The sequence below is a fragment of the Falco rusticolus genome, chromosome 1 (assembly GCF_015220075.1).
Source record: "Falco rusticolus isolate bFalRus1 chromosome 1, bFalRus1.pri, whole genome shotgun sequence".
In the NCBI taxonomy this organism is placed as follows: Eukaryota; Metazoa; Chordata; class Aves; order Falconiformes; family Falconidae; genus Falco; species Falco rusticolus.
In genome coordinates, this window is record NC_051187.1 from 75,537,710 (window position 1) to 75,552,652 (window position 14,943).

The 14,943-nt window shown below is 39.0% G+C and overlaps 1 protein-coding gene across 9 annotated transcripts in view; it reads left to right on the forward strand.

Annotated features, from left to right (window-relative positions):
- The window catches only part of EVC (EvC ciliary complex subunit 1), an 80,956-nt gene that overhangs the window by 20,966 nt on the left and 45,047 nt on the right, over nt 1–14,943 (forward strand). For all 9 annotated transcript variants that reach the window (XM_037385012.1, XM_037384999.1, XM_037385022.1 and 6 more), the window contains 2 exons: nt 1,417–1,515; nt 12,610–12,819. In XM_037385012.1, coding sequence (XP_037240909.1) covers nt 1,417–1,515; nt 12,610–12,819 — 309 coding nt within the window. The remainder of the gene's footprint in view (nt 1–1,416; nt 1,516–12,609; nt 12,820–14,943) is intronic.

The following is a 14,943-nucleotide window of genomic DNA, read 5'->3' on the forward strand; positions in this document are numbered from 1 at the left end:
GCATAAGAAGAAATTGTATATATCTACAGCTACCATGGTTTGTCTTAAATTATCCGGTAATTATTTTTTGCGAACAATCCCCTCAACATTGAGGAGCTATTTTAAACCTGTTTCATGGTTCACAGCCAGACCAGCAGTGAAGGAGTTGGTCCTGAATCCTCACCATGAGCCCAGAGTTGTAGCCATCAAGTGCACTCTTTTCTCTCGCTTCCCCCCTACATCTCATCAAAATGCAACCATGGTAGCAGCCTTGGCAGTATCTGACCTTCCTGCTGAATTTTCAGTGGTTGCCGATTAAGAAGGTGGATTTTGCAGTGAATTTTCTTTGCATCAGTTTCTTCTGAATATGAGTTGGATGGTAATGGTTTTGTTGCTGCAGTACTGAGGTTTTTTTGTTATATGACAAAATGACCTAGATAGTAAAGGTTAGAGTCCCTATATCATTCTGCCTCCTACATTTATGTTTCCACTGGAAAAAGGAGCATTTTCATTTTGCTTTTCACTGGCAGAGAGTACAGGGATGATCAAGTGAAGCACACAGCCAAAAAGTGCTAGTTATGGTAACCCAGTCTTGCTCAGCCCTCCCTCGGTGGGCATACAAGTTACAGCAATCAACTTGCCAAATTCTGTGTTAAACTATGATTTCATCAGTGTGAATTTTCAAGTCCACCTCTACAAGAGTGACCTGAACATGGAGAGTTTATGAGCACTTTCATGCTCTTTAGAAGAACCCTATTGACATACCTAGAAAGCCATGCCTACCACAGGAATGTGAGAGGGCACTTGGTAGTTTAAATCAAAATATGGAATATTTATGTATAAGACCACTCATTAGTCTATAGAATGGGATGTTCTTTGCCTGTGAAATTCAGTCTTCCATTACATCACATGAGGATGCCAACACATTACAGTCCTAGCTTGAAGAAAAAAAAAATAATTGCACCCTCTGAAGTCTCTGACCAAGGACCAAATCTGGACCAAGTCATAGATCAGCCTTTTAGGGAGCACCATGGGACATGGTGACTAACCCCAGTGTAAAAGCCCTATACAGTGTGATACTACTGTAACTAAGGTGTCTGATGATGATACCTGATGGCTGTTCTGCACCTCATAGTACTGGCTGTGATGAAGTGATACTCATACACAGGAAAGCAGGCTGCAAATCAGATAATTTCACAATTTCCAGTACTAGTACATATTATTTAATCCCAAATTGCTGAGGCTAGGGAGTTTCATACTCAAGACTAGATATGCTCAAATTGAGGCGATAAGGCAAGTTTCATTTCCCTCTGAGTCACAGTTTCAGATAAACACTGCTGTGATGATACATGGGAAGGAGATCAGAGAAGGGGAGGATCACAAAAAGCTATCAAAACTTTTTCAGCTATTTAAATATACCTATTGTGTTTCTTTTAGGCTTACCATGAGCTGCTAGAGAAGCATCGACAAGCACAGTGGGAACTGGAGGAGGAGGATGACTTCAAGAGCACTGAGGCTGTTGCAGATCTCTACAAGGTACCACCTCTAGTGATATGTGTTATTTAGTAAAATAATTCTCATGATCCTCTAACCTCGCTACACAATGTCAGAGCCTGGGAGGGTTGGGGAATTGCAAGAGAGATCATGGCAGCTCCAGGAAGCTAGGCTGGCAAACCAGGAGATAGAGACAGGACAATCTTCCACATTAGGTTGCCTTTTCCTGTCTACCTTCCCAATCCACTACATTTCCTAACCTCACATTAGTCAGAAAATGCCTATGTGGTCTGCCAAAATGTGCTGCCTGCATGGCTGACAAGGCTGCAATAACTTTGAGAGCATACAACATCTGTCATTACTACTGGGAGAGAGACTTCTTTTATGTAGCATAATTATCTCCTGTGCACCACAGTAGGATGATACTATTCTTAGTTAACTTCACTACATCTCAAAAAATAGTTTTCTCATCTCTTTTCCTCTCAGAGAAATTGTTTTGACGCTAGTTAATTCCCTGAAATAAGTTCAGATCTTTTGTGTAAGTAATATTTTTAGACTTCTTTATATTACTGATTTGGAAAATATGTAGATACTTCATGCTTTTGCATAATCTTTAATGATTTTCTGTCTGCACCGAAAAAATATATAACATGATCTATCTGATGAAGCCCAAAGCTGTAGCCAGCAATGACCTTTAATTAGGCTGGAGCTAATCACTTTCAGCTCAACAGAATCCTTGTCATGATTAATTATGACCAGATCAGGGTGTTATGGAAACTTGTAGTCCCTATCACATTAGGATAAGATACCCACACAATCTTAATTAGCTCTAGTCTACATGCACGTTTTCAGATTCAGTTGATAAAAAAAATAAAGCCACTGTATTTAGAACAAATAGTTTTGCCATGGTTTTATGCAATAGTGCAAGCAACAGAGTATTTGAGAACTATTACTGCTACTTTGGAGAAAGGTGAAGTTTGCTTGGAGGGCTGTGCCAGTGAATAAGGGTGGATTAATTGTGCAAAACTATTTAATTTAAGAAAAATCAACATGTCTGCTGATATTACTGTGCATTACTATACAGTCCATTCTCCAGAGTTACTAACTGCTCCACCCCCTTCCTCAATTCACCTGAAGTCTCTGGAGACCAAAGAATTTTTTTTACCCTGCATAGTTCCACCTCATTTGTGGAATTATATTGCTTTCCTTTATTGTTTACGCTGCTTTAGTCACACTAAGATCAAACTGAAAATCCTATTTCTTTAAGCACTATTAGCTAAGATTTCTTTTCCATTAAAGAAAAATCGGTTTGGTGAATTAAGTGTTTCTGGAATTGCCAAGTTGCCAGGAGAGCTGTACAAACTTGAACTCTGCCAATTCACCTATCTCTAAGCCATTACATTCCATATTACAGCTGTTCTCTTATTCCTATCCCAAACAAACACTGCCAGCCAGACAAGAAAAACTGCAAGTACTGTGATCCAGCTGGCATCTGTTGAATGAGGGTCCACAAATCTTAATTTCCACTTCTTTTTTCTTTAATAAAACATTTTTATTGTGATATTTAACATAATGAACAGCTGCACTTTCTCCCCTTAACCCTAAATACACATACTACAGATTGTCAGAGTTTTAGGAGAACAGACTGTTTCTGAATATACCTCATAAGCAGCATAAGCTGGAAAGAATAGAAAATACAAATGAGTGTAGCTCCGCTGTAGGTAGATGGAGCTGTTCTGATTTCTGCAGTGAGGGAAGTGCAGTAGTTACACATGTTGTCTGTTACTTGGCGCATAAAAGCAAAAGTAGATTTACCATTAAGGGGAAGGAGTTGCATCTCACAACCACAACAACTTTGCTTCTCTCTCTGTTCCACCACACTTTCACAGTAGAAGTGCACCTTGGACAAGCAGAAGCTTTGCCCCTTCAATTAGTTTCTCTGGGTCTCTGCTAGGAGGATCTACTGCTACCAGTGGGAAGGCAAGATAACGGTGGGTGGGCGCCAGGGATTTGAGATACTCCCCAGTGCAGTGATGTGACTGCAGCTCAGGTAGACCTAAGCAAGCAAACATTAGACTGACCAGCTGAGTACCAGCAACCCTCACATGGCAGTAGTCAGCACCGCACTGTAACCTATGTCCCAGTTGCATTTGAACCAGCTAGTTTGGGCACATCAACAAACAGAGCAGTGCTCCAGGTTGTCGTTCCAGAAGGTCTGTACTCCCTGAAGCTTAACTGATAGTCATTTACCTTGTGCTCATTTGGAAGGTTTGGACTCTGCAATTTTTGTTCTACCGTGACCAAGGAAAAGGTTAAATTAAAGTTTTGGTTAAACATTGTATTGTTCACTTAATCTCCATACTTCCATAGCTGCAAGCATGTGTTACTAAGTAAGTTAGAAGGCAAGAAAAGAAATTCACCAGTAGAGAGTTCTGTTCTGTTGCTTTTTTATCATTACAGTAGCAAAAGAATCGTAGCAATATTACTGAAGAAACTGAGTGAAACTCTCTGAAGTCACCCTGGCATGCTCCACAGATACTTAGATGAATATTCCTTAGCCTGTGGACCACCAGACATCCAAAGATAGACTGCAAGACATTTTAAAAAGATGCATTTATACATTTGTAAACATAGTCCGAGTGGAAAATACTAGAAGTAATTAAATATTTAAGAGTTCAGCCCACTTTATATTTTATTGCACATGAAAATAAGCCTTGCAGAACTGCACAAAGTAGTTATGCTTTCCCACACACGGAAGTTAAATAGCTGTTGCATTTAAGGGAAGTGAAACTGAGATGTCTTACTAGGAGCTAATTACCTAAATCCAAGAGGAGGCAAACTTATCTGAATCACAATTTCTCCATAACCAAGATTAGATTTAGCAGTAGCATCCTGTATGCTCCCTCTTCCAAGTAGCTCATACTTTCTACTGGCCGAGGATTACAAATATTGTCTGTTTCTTCTGGGCTGAACAATCTAATGTTGTCCAGTACCCACAGGATTTAGCGTTCCAGACAAGTTCCTGCTTATGCACCCATTGCCATCTTGACTTCAGCTGGAAACCCCCAAAACTGGAATGAATCACACCACACTTGTCAGATTAATGGCAGCAGACCCCAAACCCTGGTGGGGTCTTTTTTAACACATCCAGGCCCTCTGTTTTCTTAATTTGCTTTCATGGTCCTTGGGGCATCATCAGTAATGCAATTCATCAGATAAACACCCATATCCTAGTAAAGAACAGCCATGTTGATTCAGACAAATGACTATATGCAGTAATATCCAGTAATGTCTGGAGTGTGATAGCACCAGTGTTAGACAGATGGATAATACCCAGTTAGCTGGTTAGGTCCCATTCTCAGGCATTCTCAGTATTCTTAGCTAAGAACAGTTTCCAGCAGCTTTCAAAGCAACTGTCAGAGCATGCAGGTGCATGCATCCTGTATCAACTTTCTAAACCTTTCACCCCCATTTAAGTACTCTATCAAAACTTGCACTGTCGATGACGAACTAGAATAAATCCTCAGGGAAGACAACCAGTACAAAGTTCCCAAGGGTTGCACTCTGATAAGTTCACTTGACCAAGTGCCCTGCTGTTGCCCAAAGCTTGTGGTCCTTAGTCTGTTACCTTTTTTTTTTTCAAGGGAAAACAACCTGGCAAGGCTTGTATGTGATACTAAGTTTAGGCCCTCTGTTCGTCCAGCAGTTGTGCTCTAGAATGACGACTTACTTCAACAGTTACCTCGGTTTGTCCTTGTATAAGCAAGCAGGGAAAAAGCCTGACAGACTTAGTTTCATGAATAAGTAGAAAGATAACCTCAATGCAAGAGGTGATAGTAAAATATAGGGGAAAGGTCAACATGTGGTCGAATAGGGAACTAATAAATATCCTGGGGACAGAAGAAAAGATGTCACTTACCTGTGGGACAAGATCCTTACTTTGTTCTCACAAGGTTCTTCTAAGCCCTTCTCAAATTTCTATGACTTTTCTATTTTGTCAGTTTTTCCCCTTTTAAACAGTTTGTGGGTTCATCAAGATAGGTTTATATAACCCTCTAGCACTGCTGTAGCCTGCAGTGCTACAATACATCAAAGAATTATCCAAATTGGTGAATAAATATGTAAAAATGCAATGATCTGGAAGCTGACTGTGTTTGCATAGAATAATTGAGTAGGTTTGTTTTGTGCACACATGAATAGATCAATCAAAATTATTTAACCAAGGTCAATGGAATCTGTTGATGCTTGAAGTGAATGAATGAGTTATATTTGGAGGATAACGTGGGACTTTTCAGCCATACTAGTGGATTAAAATAGTATGCTGTAGGTGAATAGTCTATGTCTAGACACTATCTTCATAACTTACTTTTGAAGTGCAAGTTGAAGAATTAGGGGCAAGCGGTTTTGATTATCACAGTATATTATAACTGAAGGAGGAATTGTGTCAGAGGTAAGTGAATGGCTCAGACTAATGCTTTCATAAACACAGTCTGCAGAATTATCCTCTACACAAGGGATACTGTGCTGCAGTAAGTTTTGTATTGGCTTGGGTAGGTTTTCAGTTGCATAGTTTTTACTGTAATTTTCATTTACATGGTAGCAAAAGCACCCCCTGTATGTCCTATTCTGATTCTCTTTTCTCATGATCTCTTCAAAAGAAAAGGCGAGCTCCTTGCAGGTCGGTCAAGTTTAGCATATCAAGTGTTCACCATCCTTTAATCTTTTCTTTCTCTTTTGTTTGTTTGTTTGGGGGTGGGGTGGGGGAACGGAACTACCTACTTATTTCAGTAGGGAAAGGAGAAGTTAAAAGAGGTTGATGGTTGAATAGTTCATTAGTAAGAAAACAGATAGACATGCAGGTTGCACAAAGGAAATAAATTTACAGCTAGGAATTACATAGTCTGTGGTAAAATAATTAGTTTTCCTCTTCCTTAACATCAGAGCCATGAAAACACACAATTTACTGTCATTTATAATTCCCATTTACTGATAGCAGTTCACCAGAATGTTATTTCATTTGACTTAACAGAACATAGAAATGCACAGGAATTTAGACTAAAAGCTATTAAGTAATGAGTATTATCAACAGGCAAGGCAATAAACATTTTATGAATGGGTAAACATGAAGGTGAGGTTGAAGCAAAGTATTTGATTTTTTTCCTTTGTTAATAAAAGGGGATTTTTTTTTTTGTTAAAATGAAAAGTACAGTTTCTCAGAGACTTACTCTGTTATTTCTTTCCTTATGTAATTTCATTAACATGAGATATGGTTAAGGATGCTTTTCATAGAGTGGACTGCAGTTTGGGGTACCAAAATTGCTTCTTTTCAAGGGGAATCACCCACAGCTTGTCTTGTCTCAGATGGAAATCCATATCAAGAGACCTCCACCTCACATGCTCACTTTTGGAAATTATGCCTTGTGACTTACCCCAGAAAAGGCTGAAAGACAGCATGATCTAATAGATTAAATTTGTGAACTCTTACTGTGTGAGCTCAGTTTAGTTCTGCGTTTGGGCACTGATTAAATTTGATCTGGTCATTTCAGTCAAAGCTGATACAAGATCCGTGAGGTTGGATAGCCTTCATTCTGAAGTTTGTTTCTTGCCTTATTGCATGAGAAAATGTATTTTACCTCTTTATGGATCCACCATTTATTAATAGTTAGATCTAGTAAAGGGCATAACCTTATCTACAGAGGCACATTTCTAAAAAGGTTGTACGGAAAGAGAAGATTGAAACTGCCTCCTGAATAAATCAAGGACCAGTGAGGGGGCAAGACTAGAATTTCAATGAACCTCCATTTTAAATGCATGGAAATAAAAAACTTTTTTTTTAATTAGCTTGTGCTGAGGATGACTTCAATGTCATTGTGTTTTATTGGTCTTAGGATGCTGAAAAGCAGGGTGCTGCTTTCATTTTCCAGTTAGCATTTCCAGAATTCTTCATGTGGAAGAGGGGAAAAAGTACATGCAATCAGCTTTTCTCCATTTAGTGTGACTTTATAATGTGAAGTATTTTCTAGTAGCCAGTGGTGTCCAGGAGCGTCTGAAGTATTTATGGGATGTATGATCTGAGTATTGAATCTATGTCCTTAATAAGATACAACATGGACTGGGAGATGAATCTCTTGCCTCTTAAATAAGCATCCTAGCCATTGAGCTTCTGGAGATACATGCAAGAATATTCTACAGCTTTGACCAGAAATTTAAATTATTTTAATTAAATGCTGTTGTATCACAAGTTAATAAACAGCTGTGCAGATGCCTCTCAGAGATAATATATACTAGTCAGTAGCTAGCATGTAAAATACAGTACAGGCAGCCTCTCTAAATACATCTTCTGCTTCACAGTTTGACTATTCACTTTATTCTCATCTGATGTAGGAACCTTTTAATTATTTGTATTTGAGGGAAAGCATTAACATTGTTCATTGGTTCTGTAGTGAAATCTGATAAACTGTGTACTTTCCTTGGTTTTTGACAAAATTATTATATTTTTATTGCTTTCTTTGAAGTTCAGATGCACTTCGCATTTTAATCTGAGCCCATTTTATTTCTGCATATACCCCATGTTATTTCTTTATGCTTGATGAATATCTCTGGAGAATTTTTGAAAAGCTTTGAGATTGACTGCCAGGTAGTACAAACAGGTTCATTCAACACTGCAATCAGCTATTCTATTAATGGAATCAATTTGAATAAATTTCATTAAGTGAAAGTTCTAAAAACCAAGAGATGGCATATCAGGAAGCTTGTAAAAACTATTTTGTGCGGGTTCTAGTCCAAAAAGAAGATCCTGGAAGTGGTAGGATTTCTTAGTGTTTTTCTTTTTTTTCCTGTGCAAAATAAGTTTTATAATATGTAGTGTGCCGTCCCTGTTCACAGACAGAATTTATTACTGTTTCAGATCAAGTACATTCCTTGGAGTATGAATAGTTTTGAACTATTTTGTTAGCTGTAGTATTCAATCATATCTGCAGTCTTTCCTAAAAGTAGACTTAACCATTTACCCTACCAAATTTGAAAACACCGTTCCACTACTTTTTTTTGAAGTTCTGCATTAAACAGTGTGGCCATCATATTGTACCTGTGGTATGTCCTCTGGGTAGAGCATGCTGTTGTGTTAGGGTCTGGATTGGAAGGACAGCCTGTGGTCTAATGTCCATACGATTGCGTGTTCAGATTAAAGAAGGCTGTGTGGCCAGCAGTTCCTTACACACAGGAGAAGTTAGTGTTTTGATAGTTATGACTGACAGTGGTTTATTTTGTGATCTTGGACCACAGATGAGACCAGTAAGTGCAGGATTTATGTCAGAGTAGAATTTTTAACAGAACTTAAACAGAGTAGAATTTTTAACAGAACTTAAACAGAGTAGAATTTTTAACAGAACTTAAACAAAAAGTTTGCAGTGCTGTTAAAAATCATCATCCTGGGGACATAGAGCACCTGACCAGGTTCCCTGTTGCTTTGTGTGCCATTTTGCAACGTTCCTGTGATGTAAAGAACGTTCTGCTTAGTCCTGCTTCCCCTCCATGTATTCACCCAGCATTTTCATTTTTAAAGGGGCTGTGATTTGAAAAACTGCTTCTGGAATTCTGATCTCACTTTCTTGTCCTTTCATACACCAGTTTTCAGCAGAGGGTCATGAATTATTTTGCAAACAAATAGTTAAGCATTTTTATCTAATGACAACCTGGCCAATCACATTAATGAGGTGATGCAGGTAAGTAATTTTGTGGGAGCAGGACCTAGTCAGGTTTTTCCTCAGTAACTACATACCCACTGTGGTAGCGCCAAGGGTAAGTATACAGTGTAATTTGAAGCTGCAGGCAGTGCAAGCAGAACTCTCTTCGCTTGGTTTTCAAACAGAATGGCATGAAGGCACGTAACAAAATAGCTTCTTTATGTTCTGGGCAAAAGATTTCCTAGTAAATAATAATACAGAGCTGTCAATATGCCAGGGAAATGCTGACAGTTCTGCAGCAAAATATGTTGCAAAGTGATTTTGCTGCCATAGGTGAAACTGTTTATTTAAGAATAGTTACTTAACACCCTGCCTGAGATCTTTTCAGGTTGCAGTAGAGATGCCACAGGCACCTCTAAACTGCTTCTGAACTATTTCAGAACCAAGAAAATTTCTTACATACCTGAACACCCAGTATAGGCAGGAAAGTTAACTTGTCCTGAAAGGCTAGTAAAGCTCAGAGAAGGTGGTTTACAGAGATGGAGTGAGTGTTCTTTAAATGTTGTATGGGACACAGAGATTAGAAACATAGGATCTCTGAGCCTATGTTAAATCCCAGAAGGACTGAGTTTTAAAATAAATAGCAGCAGAAGAGAGAATTCAAACACACCATTTTTCATTAGTGTTGGCAAGCTAAGCCAGGCCAACTACACAGATGATTCAGACCGTGTGAATCCTACCTCTTGTTGTAACAGGAACTGGTAACTGTAAGAATTAAGGAGTAGGGGACATAGGATGCACCTGTGTAGCAAATGTTCCCCTAATGATGCTGTCATGTCCAGATTGTGTTGCGAGCAATCGTTAGAAATGGGAGAATTATTACCAGAAATGAGGTCTCTGATTGTTGTCTTTGACTTAATTCTTATACTTACACCCAGTACCCAGTTTCAGAAACTTGTAGCCCAATTTACAAGAATTCAGAACACTTCTGAAATGAAACAAAGCCAGTGGGAGCTGGACTCTGAAAATCCTGCATGCTTTATAAACAGGTAAGAGAGTGGAAAAAATCAAGACAGGTCATCTTGAAGGTGTAGTGAACGCTTTTGATAGTGTGCCTCAGCTTTATCCGTAAGAAGAGGTTACTGCAGGGAGCTGTTAAGATAAGCTATGTATTGTTTGTGAAACAGCTAATTAATATGGTGATTAGCATCCTAGAGAGATCCTAGGAGGAAAATAATAATTTAGTGTTCAGTGCACAATTTGGATATTTTACAATCAATGAGAAGTACAAAATAAAAATTTTTAGGAATTCTATCCATTCAATGGGTATTGATAAACCTAAACATGGAACAGAGAAAGGTCATGTGGAAATATTGTGTGAGCCCCCAGTTTATTACAGGGGAACAGAATTAGATTTCACATGCAACCTAAGTTCTGTTCATTCTTTGTTTCTGAGCTCCTGACTTTGCAATTTAACATCCTTTTCCATTGAGGGGGTGGGGGGTGGGGGCAGGGGGGAAGGGCCGGTTTGGTTGTATTTTCTTTTTTATAATACCACATCTAGCAGTTGGAATGGGCTCTTACACAATAGTACATTATGCCAGTGTATCTCTCCCAAAAAGACAAGTCTGCTAGAACTTTTCATGTATATGAGCTGCAGACAAATGTTTTTGACATCTAGATAAATATCTCTGTGTTTTTATTGAGACATTACAGATTTTAGTCACTTACGAGGTTTTAATTAAACCTGTATTTAAAAGAAGGCAACAACTAGAAGAATTGACTTGTTCTTGCAACAGGAGTGCTGAAAAGAGTTTTAAAAATATTAGCTGTATTTAAAGAAGTAAATATTAAGTGTTTTTATTATTTTTATATTATAGTGCTTATATTAAGGCCTAACACTTTATTTACAATGAAAGCAAAACCAGGCAGGCAGTAAAGCTTTTTGGACTAGTAAGATCATGTGGAACTCACACCAAAAATAGCTCTTCAGACTGCTCGAGTACTGAACTGTCTGTGTGACCTTTCCAATGTGTTTTTGTTTTCTCTCTTCTACTGGGGAAAGCTACCTACCCACACTCCTCCTCAGGGATTATCTCAAATTGTAGCAAGTTTGCCGATACAGCTGGTATCATCACTGTTACCTGACAGTGAAATTATATGTTCTGAACAATAGAAACATAACATTTCAGAGGTCAGTATTGCTAGATTCTAGTTTCTTTCACTTACATTGCATCTTCAGAGAGGAGTGCTTTATATTTTAAGTAATGTATTGTGGCCTGAAACTTTATGCAGCCCCAGTCCTTTAAGTTGAAGGATAGCAAAAATGAAACTACAGAAGAAATAAATAGAATAAGTAGGGCCAGACTTTGATCTCTGGCCTATACTTGGGCTTTGAAGTGTTCAAAGGCTGTAATTGCAGAAGATCTAGACACATATTTAAAGTCAACTTACCAAGTATGTTGCTACAAATTGATCTGGCAAAGCACATCTGACTATTTTTTGGATAATTATTTGCAGTTACCTTTATGAAATGTATCTTTGAAAGCATTAGTAAATAAGTAGAACATAAACACTTGTGAATACACTTCCATCGTCCATGGGTAAGAGAAGGGGAAGGACAGAAAAAATAATTAGTTCAGTTGGACTTCTAACAGTTGGACTTGATGATCTTAAAGGTCTTTTCCAACCTGAACAGTTCTATGATTCTGTGACTTTTTAGCTTGGATGCCATCTGACTAAATCACCCAAACTCTTCTTGTGGGTGAAACAGCTTCAGCAATTGAAAACCGCTCATATGGGACTAGTTGAAATAAAACCACCAGAAGATGTTTGTTTTCCTAGGCTTAAACCTGTTCTGCATCAGAAGGAATTTGAATAATTCTGTCCTTCAGGCATTGAAGAGTGTCATATCTTAGAGCACCAACTATTTAACATGACTAATGTCAGTTTTGCCTAACTAAAAGCTGTACTGTCCCTTTTAACCCTTCTGTCTTTCTTGCCTTCATTCATTTCATATCAGCACCTTTGAAGGTGTGCCTATGAGGTGTTGTGCTACATCGGATTTCCACAGTACTTTGCAAAATAAGTATTTTTATTAACACATCACCATAGCCACTAAAACAAGATATTATTTGTACTGCAGTTGCATGTGGGCAGCAGGTAGAATTCCAGGTCTCATGTGCTCATGTCTCTGTTGCATTTTAAATGACCTTGTGTGCCTTGAACCAAAACATTTAAACTGTTCCATCTACAAAACCTGGTCTTTTTAACTCAAGCATTAGTGGCACTGGATTTTAGCTCTGGGGGTCAGTCACTGGCCCAGTGTTTTCAGTGGGACATGGTTCTCTCACTGGCATCATGGAGACCTGCAGTGGAACAGCTCCAAAGGACTGGCACAGGGTTCACTTTGTCACCTGTCTCTCTCTGTCCCTCTTTGTCCCTCCATTAGGAACTGTACTATAAAGCTTCCCATGCTTTAGCAGAGTTGGTGACGGAGCTGTTTCTTCAGATCCTGCCTGTTGTGACCGGCCTCTCTGTAAGAGAATGTGAGCTTCTGAAAGAGGAATGGCAGGAGAATTTGGTCCCTCTGGAGAAATGGGAGACCCACCACCAGAGACGCTGGAAGCTTTTCCAGGAGCAGCTATTGCAAGAAAAAAAAGTGAGACCCGTATTACATTCTGGGGCCCTAGGGTCTAAAAACAGAGATATGGAAAAAAGTTATCAAGATACTTCTCTGTAGGGAATATTTTGTATATAAATACACAGCCCAGATCTAGATACAGGTCTGGACTTGGGATGGACAGTTTGACATGCAGTATGGAGTGAATATAGATGCTGTGCATGTAGACTTGCATAGAGGAGTCAGAGAGTAATCACTAGACATCTGTCCACAGTGTTTGACAGCTTTGTCAGCATATAAACAATTTTTGGCAAGGCTGCTGCCTGATGTCCTCAGCTCTTGAGCATCTACAGAAACGGTTCAAAAGAACCTTCATCTGGTCTGTTTGGAGAGGGTGTGAGTGTGCTTTACAGGAAAGGAGGCCTTACAACGGCAAATGTTCCTTAATAATTTTTATATATTAATACTATAATAATTGGAAACATATGATACTTTATATAAAGCTAACTCTTCACTCTGAGAAGGTGAAGAAACACATCCAGCTTTCCTGATCTGTTTGTGCTCAGCACACAGGGCATTGACACTAGAGGAGGAAAGCAACAACAGTAAATGCAGAGACAGGTATCTTCAGCATTAAGCTGGAACCAAATACACCTTCAGTTTATTCATGCAGTGAATATGTCTCTATTAGCACCGCTTTGAAGACTAATACAGCTAAGGCAAAGAAAGACCTTGTCTATACAAAGGTGTGTCGGTTCTTATATTGTGTGCTGCAATGTATAGAGTAATTGGAGCTTCTTAAAAAGGTTGGCAGAGTTCTTTAACACTGGCAAAATCATACTTTTTCCTACCCTCATTCTCCAAAGCGCCTGGACAATCCAGTACATGGTTAATAAGGCACTGGTTGAGGCCCTAATTATTACTGACTGCTGCTGTAGGGTGTTTAAATTTTCCACCCACTCGTATTTAGGGTTCTTTCATAAAGCCCTGTGATTCAGGAAACTGTGGGCTTCCTACTAAATCTGGTAGAGCAGTTTTCTGATTGGTGGTTTTAGAACACCCTTGGGAATACAAAAATAGAACTATTTCTTGGCAATTAGTAGCCATTTCCTTTTTTTTCTTCTCTATTTTCCTTAGTCTGGAGTTATACCAACATGCACCTCCCTGATAATTTTGTATTTACTTTATTGTAACTCACCTGTTATCTCAACTATTTTGAAAAACAATTCTTCTTGCCTCTTCTGTTTCTGTGTCACAGGGATATCTAGCAAACTGAACTGAAATATGCTTGGGACTGACTACTGATGCCTGTGAATCCGCTCATGTGCTTTAAGTTAAAGGCAGGCATTTGTGTTTTCTAGTACTGCTGGCTGGCATTTAGTGTTTGCATTTGGCATAGCTATACCTTCAGTGATTAATGAAACAATGTCTTGACCTCATTTTTTTTTTTTTTTTTTAATTTTGCACCTTTTTACCAAGGATTGGATTCAATACCTGACTTGGCAAGTTTAAACTTCTGGGTTGCTGTTCATGCTCACATTCATCAAGGTTTCACAAATTGCCTGGCTTTGTATGTGAATGACCTGAGCAGCCTGATCTAGTAGGTGACCTACAAGCATGTCTCATAGTGTATGGAGCCCAAAGCACCATGGTGGTATCTGCTGTCATTAAAAAACACAGTCAGAGAAGGAGGAGGTTCTAGTGTGCAACTCATTAGCCTCAGAAGTCAGAGTGCATGTTAGGGCACCTCTGCTCTGGTCCTCCCACTGTCCCATTGAACCTCAGCCATTGTTCAGGGCCACAGAGGAGGCAGTTTAACAGCTACAAGACTCTCCATAGAGGGGGAGATTTCAGGTCTGAAGTTCTGTTCCAGAAATGCTGTTCATGCATTTGCCTGTTACTGTCATTGAGCACAGTATTGATTGGAGAAACCACACCCTGGGAATTTTTCTCAAGGAATTAGTAGGACTAGGTCATCTCCAGCACTCCGTTGCTGGATAGTAGCTCTTTGGGCAGCACTGTATGATGGATTCATTGTATGTGAATTCAGGCCTTGCAGTCATGCCCAGGCATAGGTTATTTGAATTAGAATGTTGATTTTCCATCAGTTTCAGTGTACCGTAGCGTTCATAATACAAAGCAGATGACTTCCTAGCGGGGAAA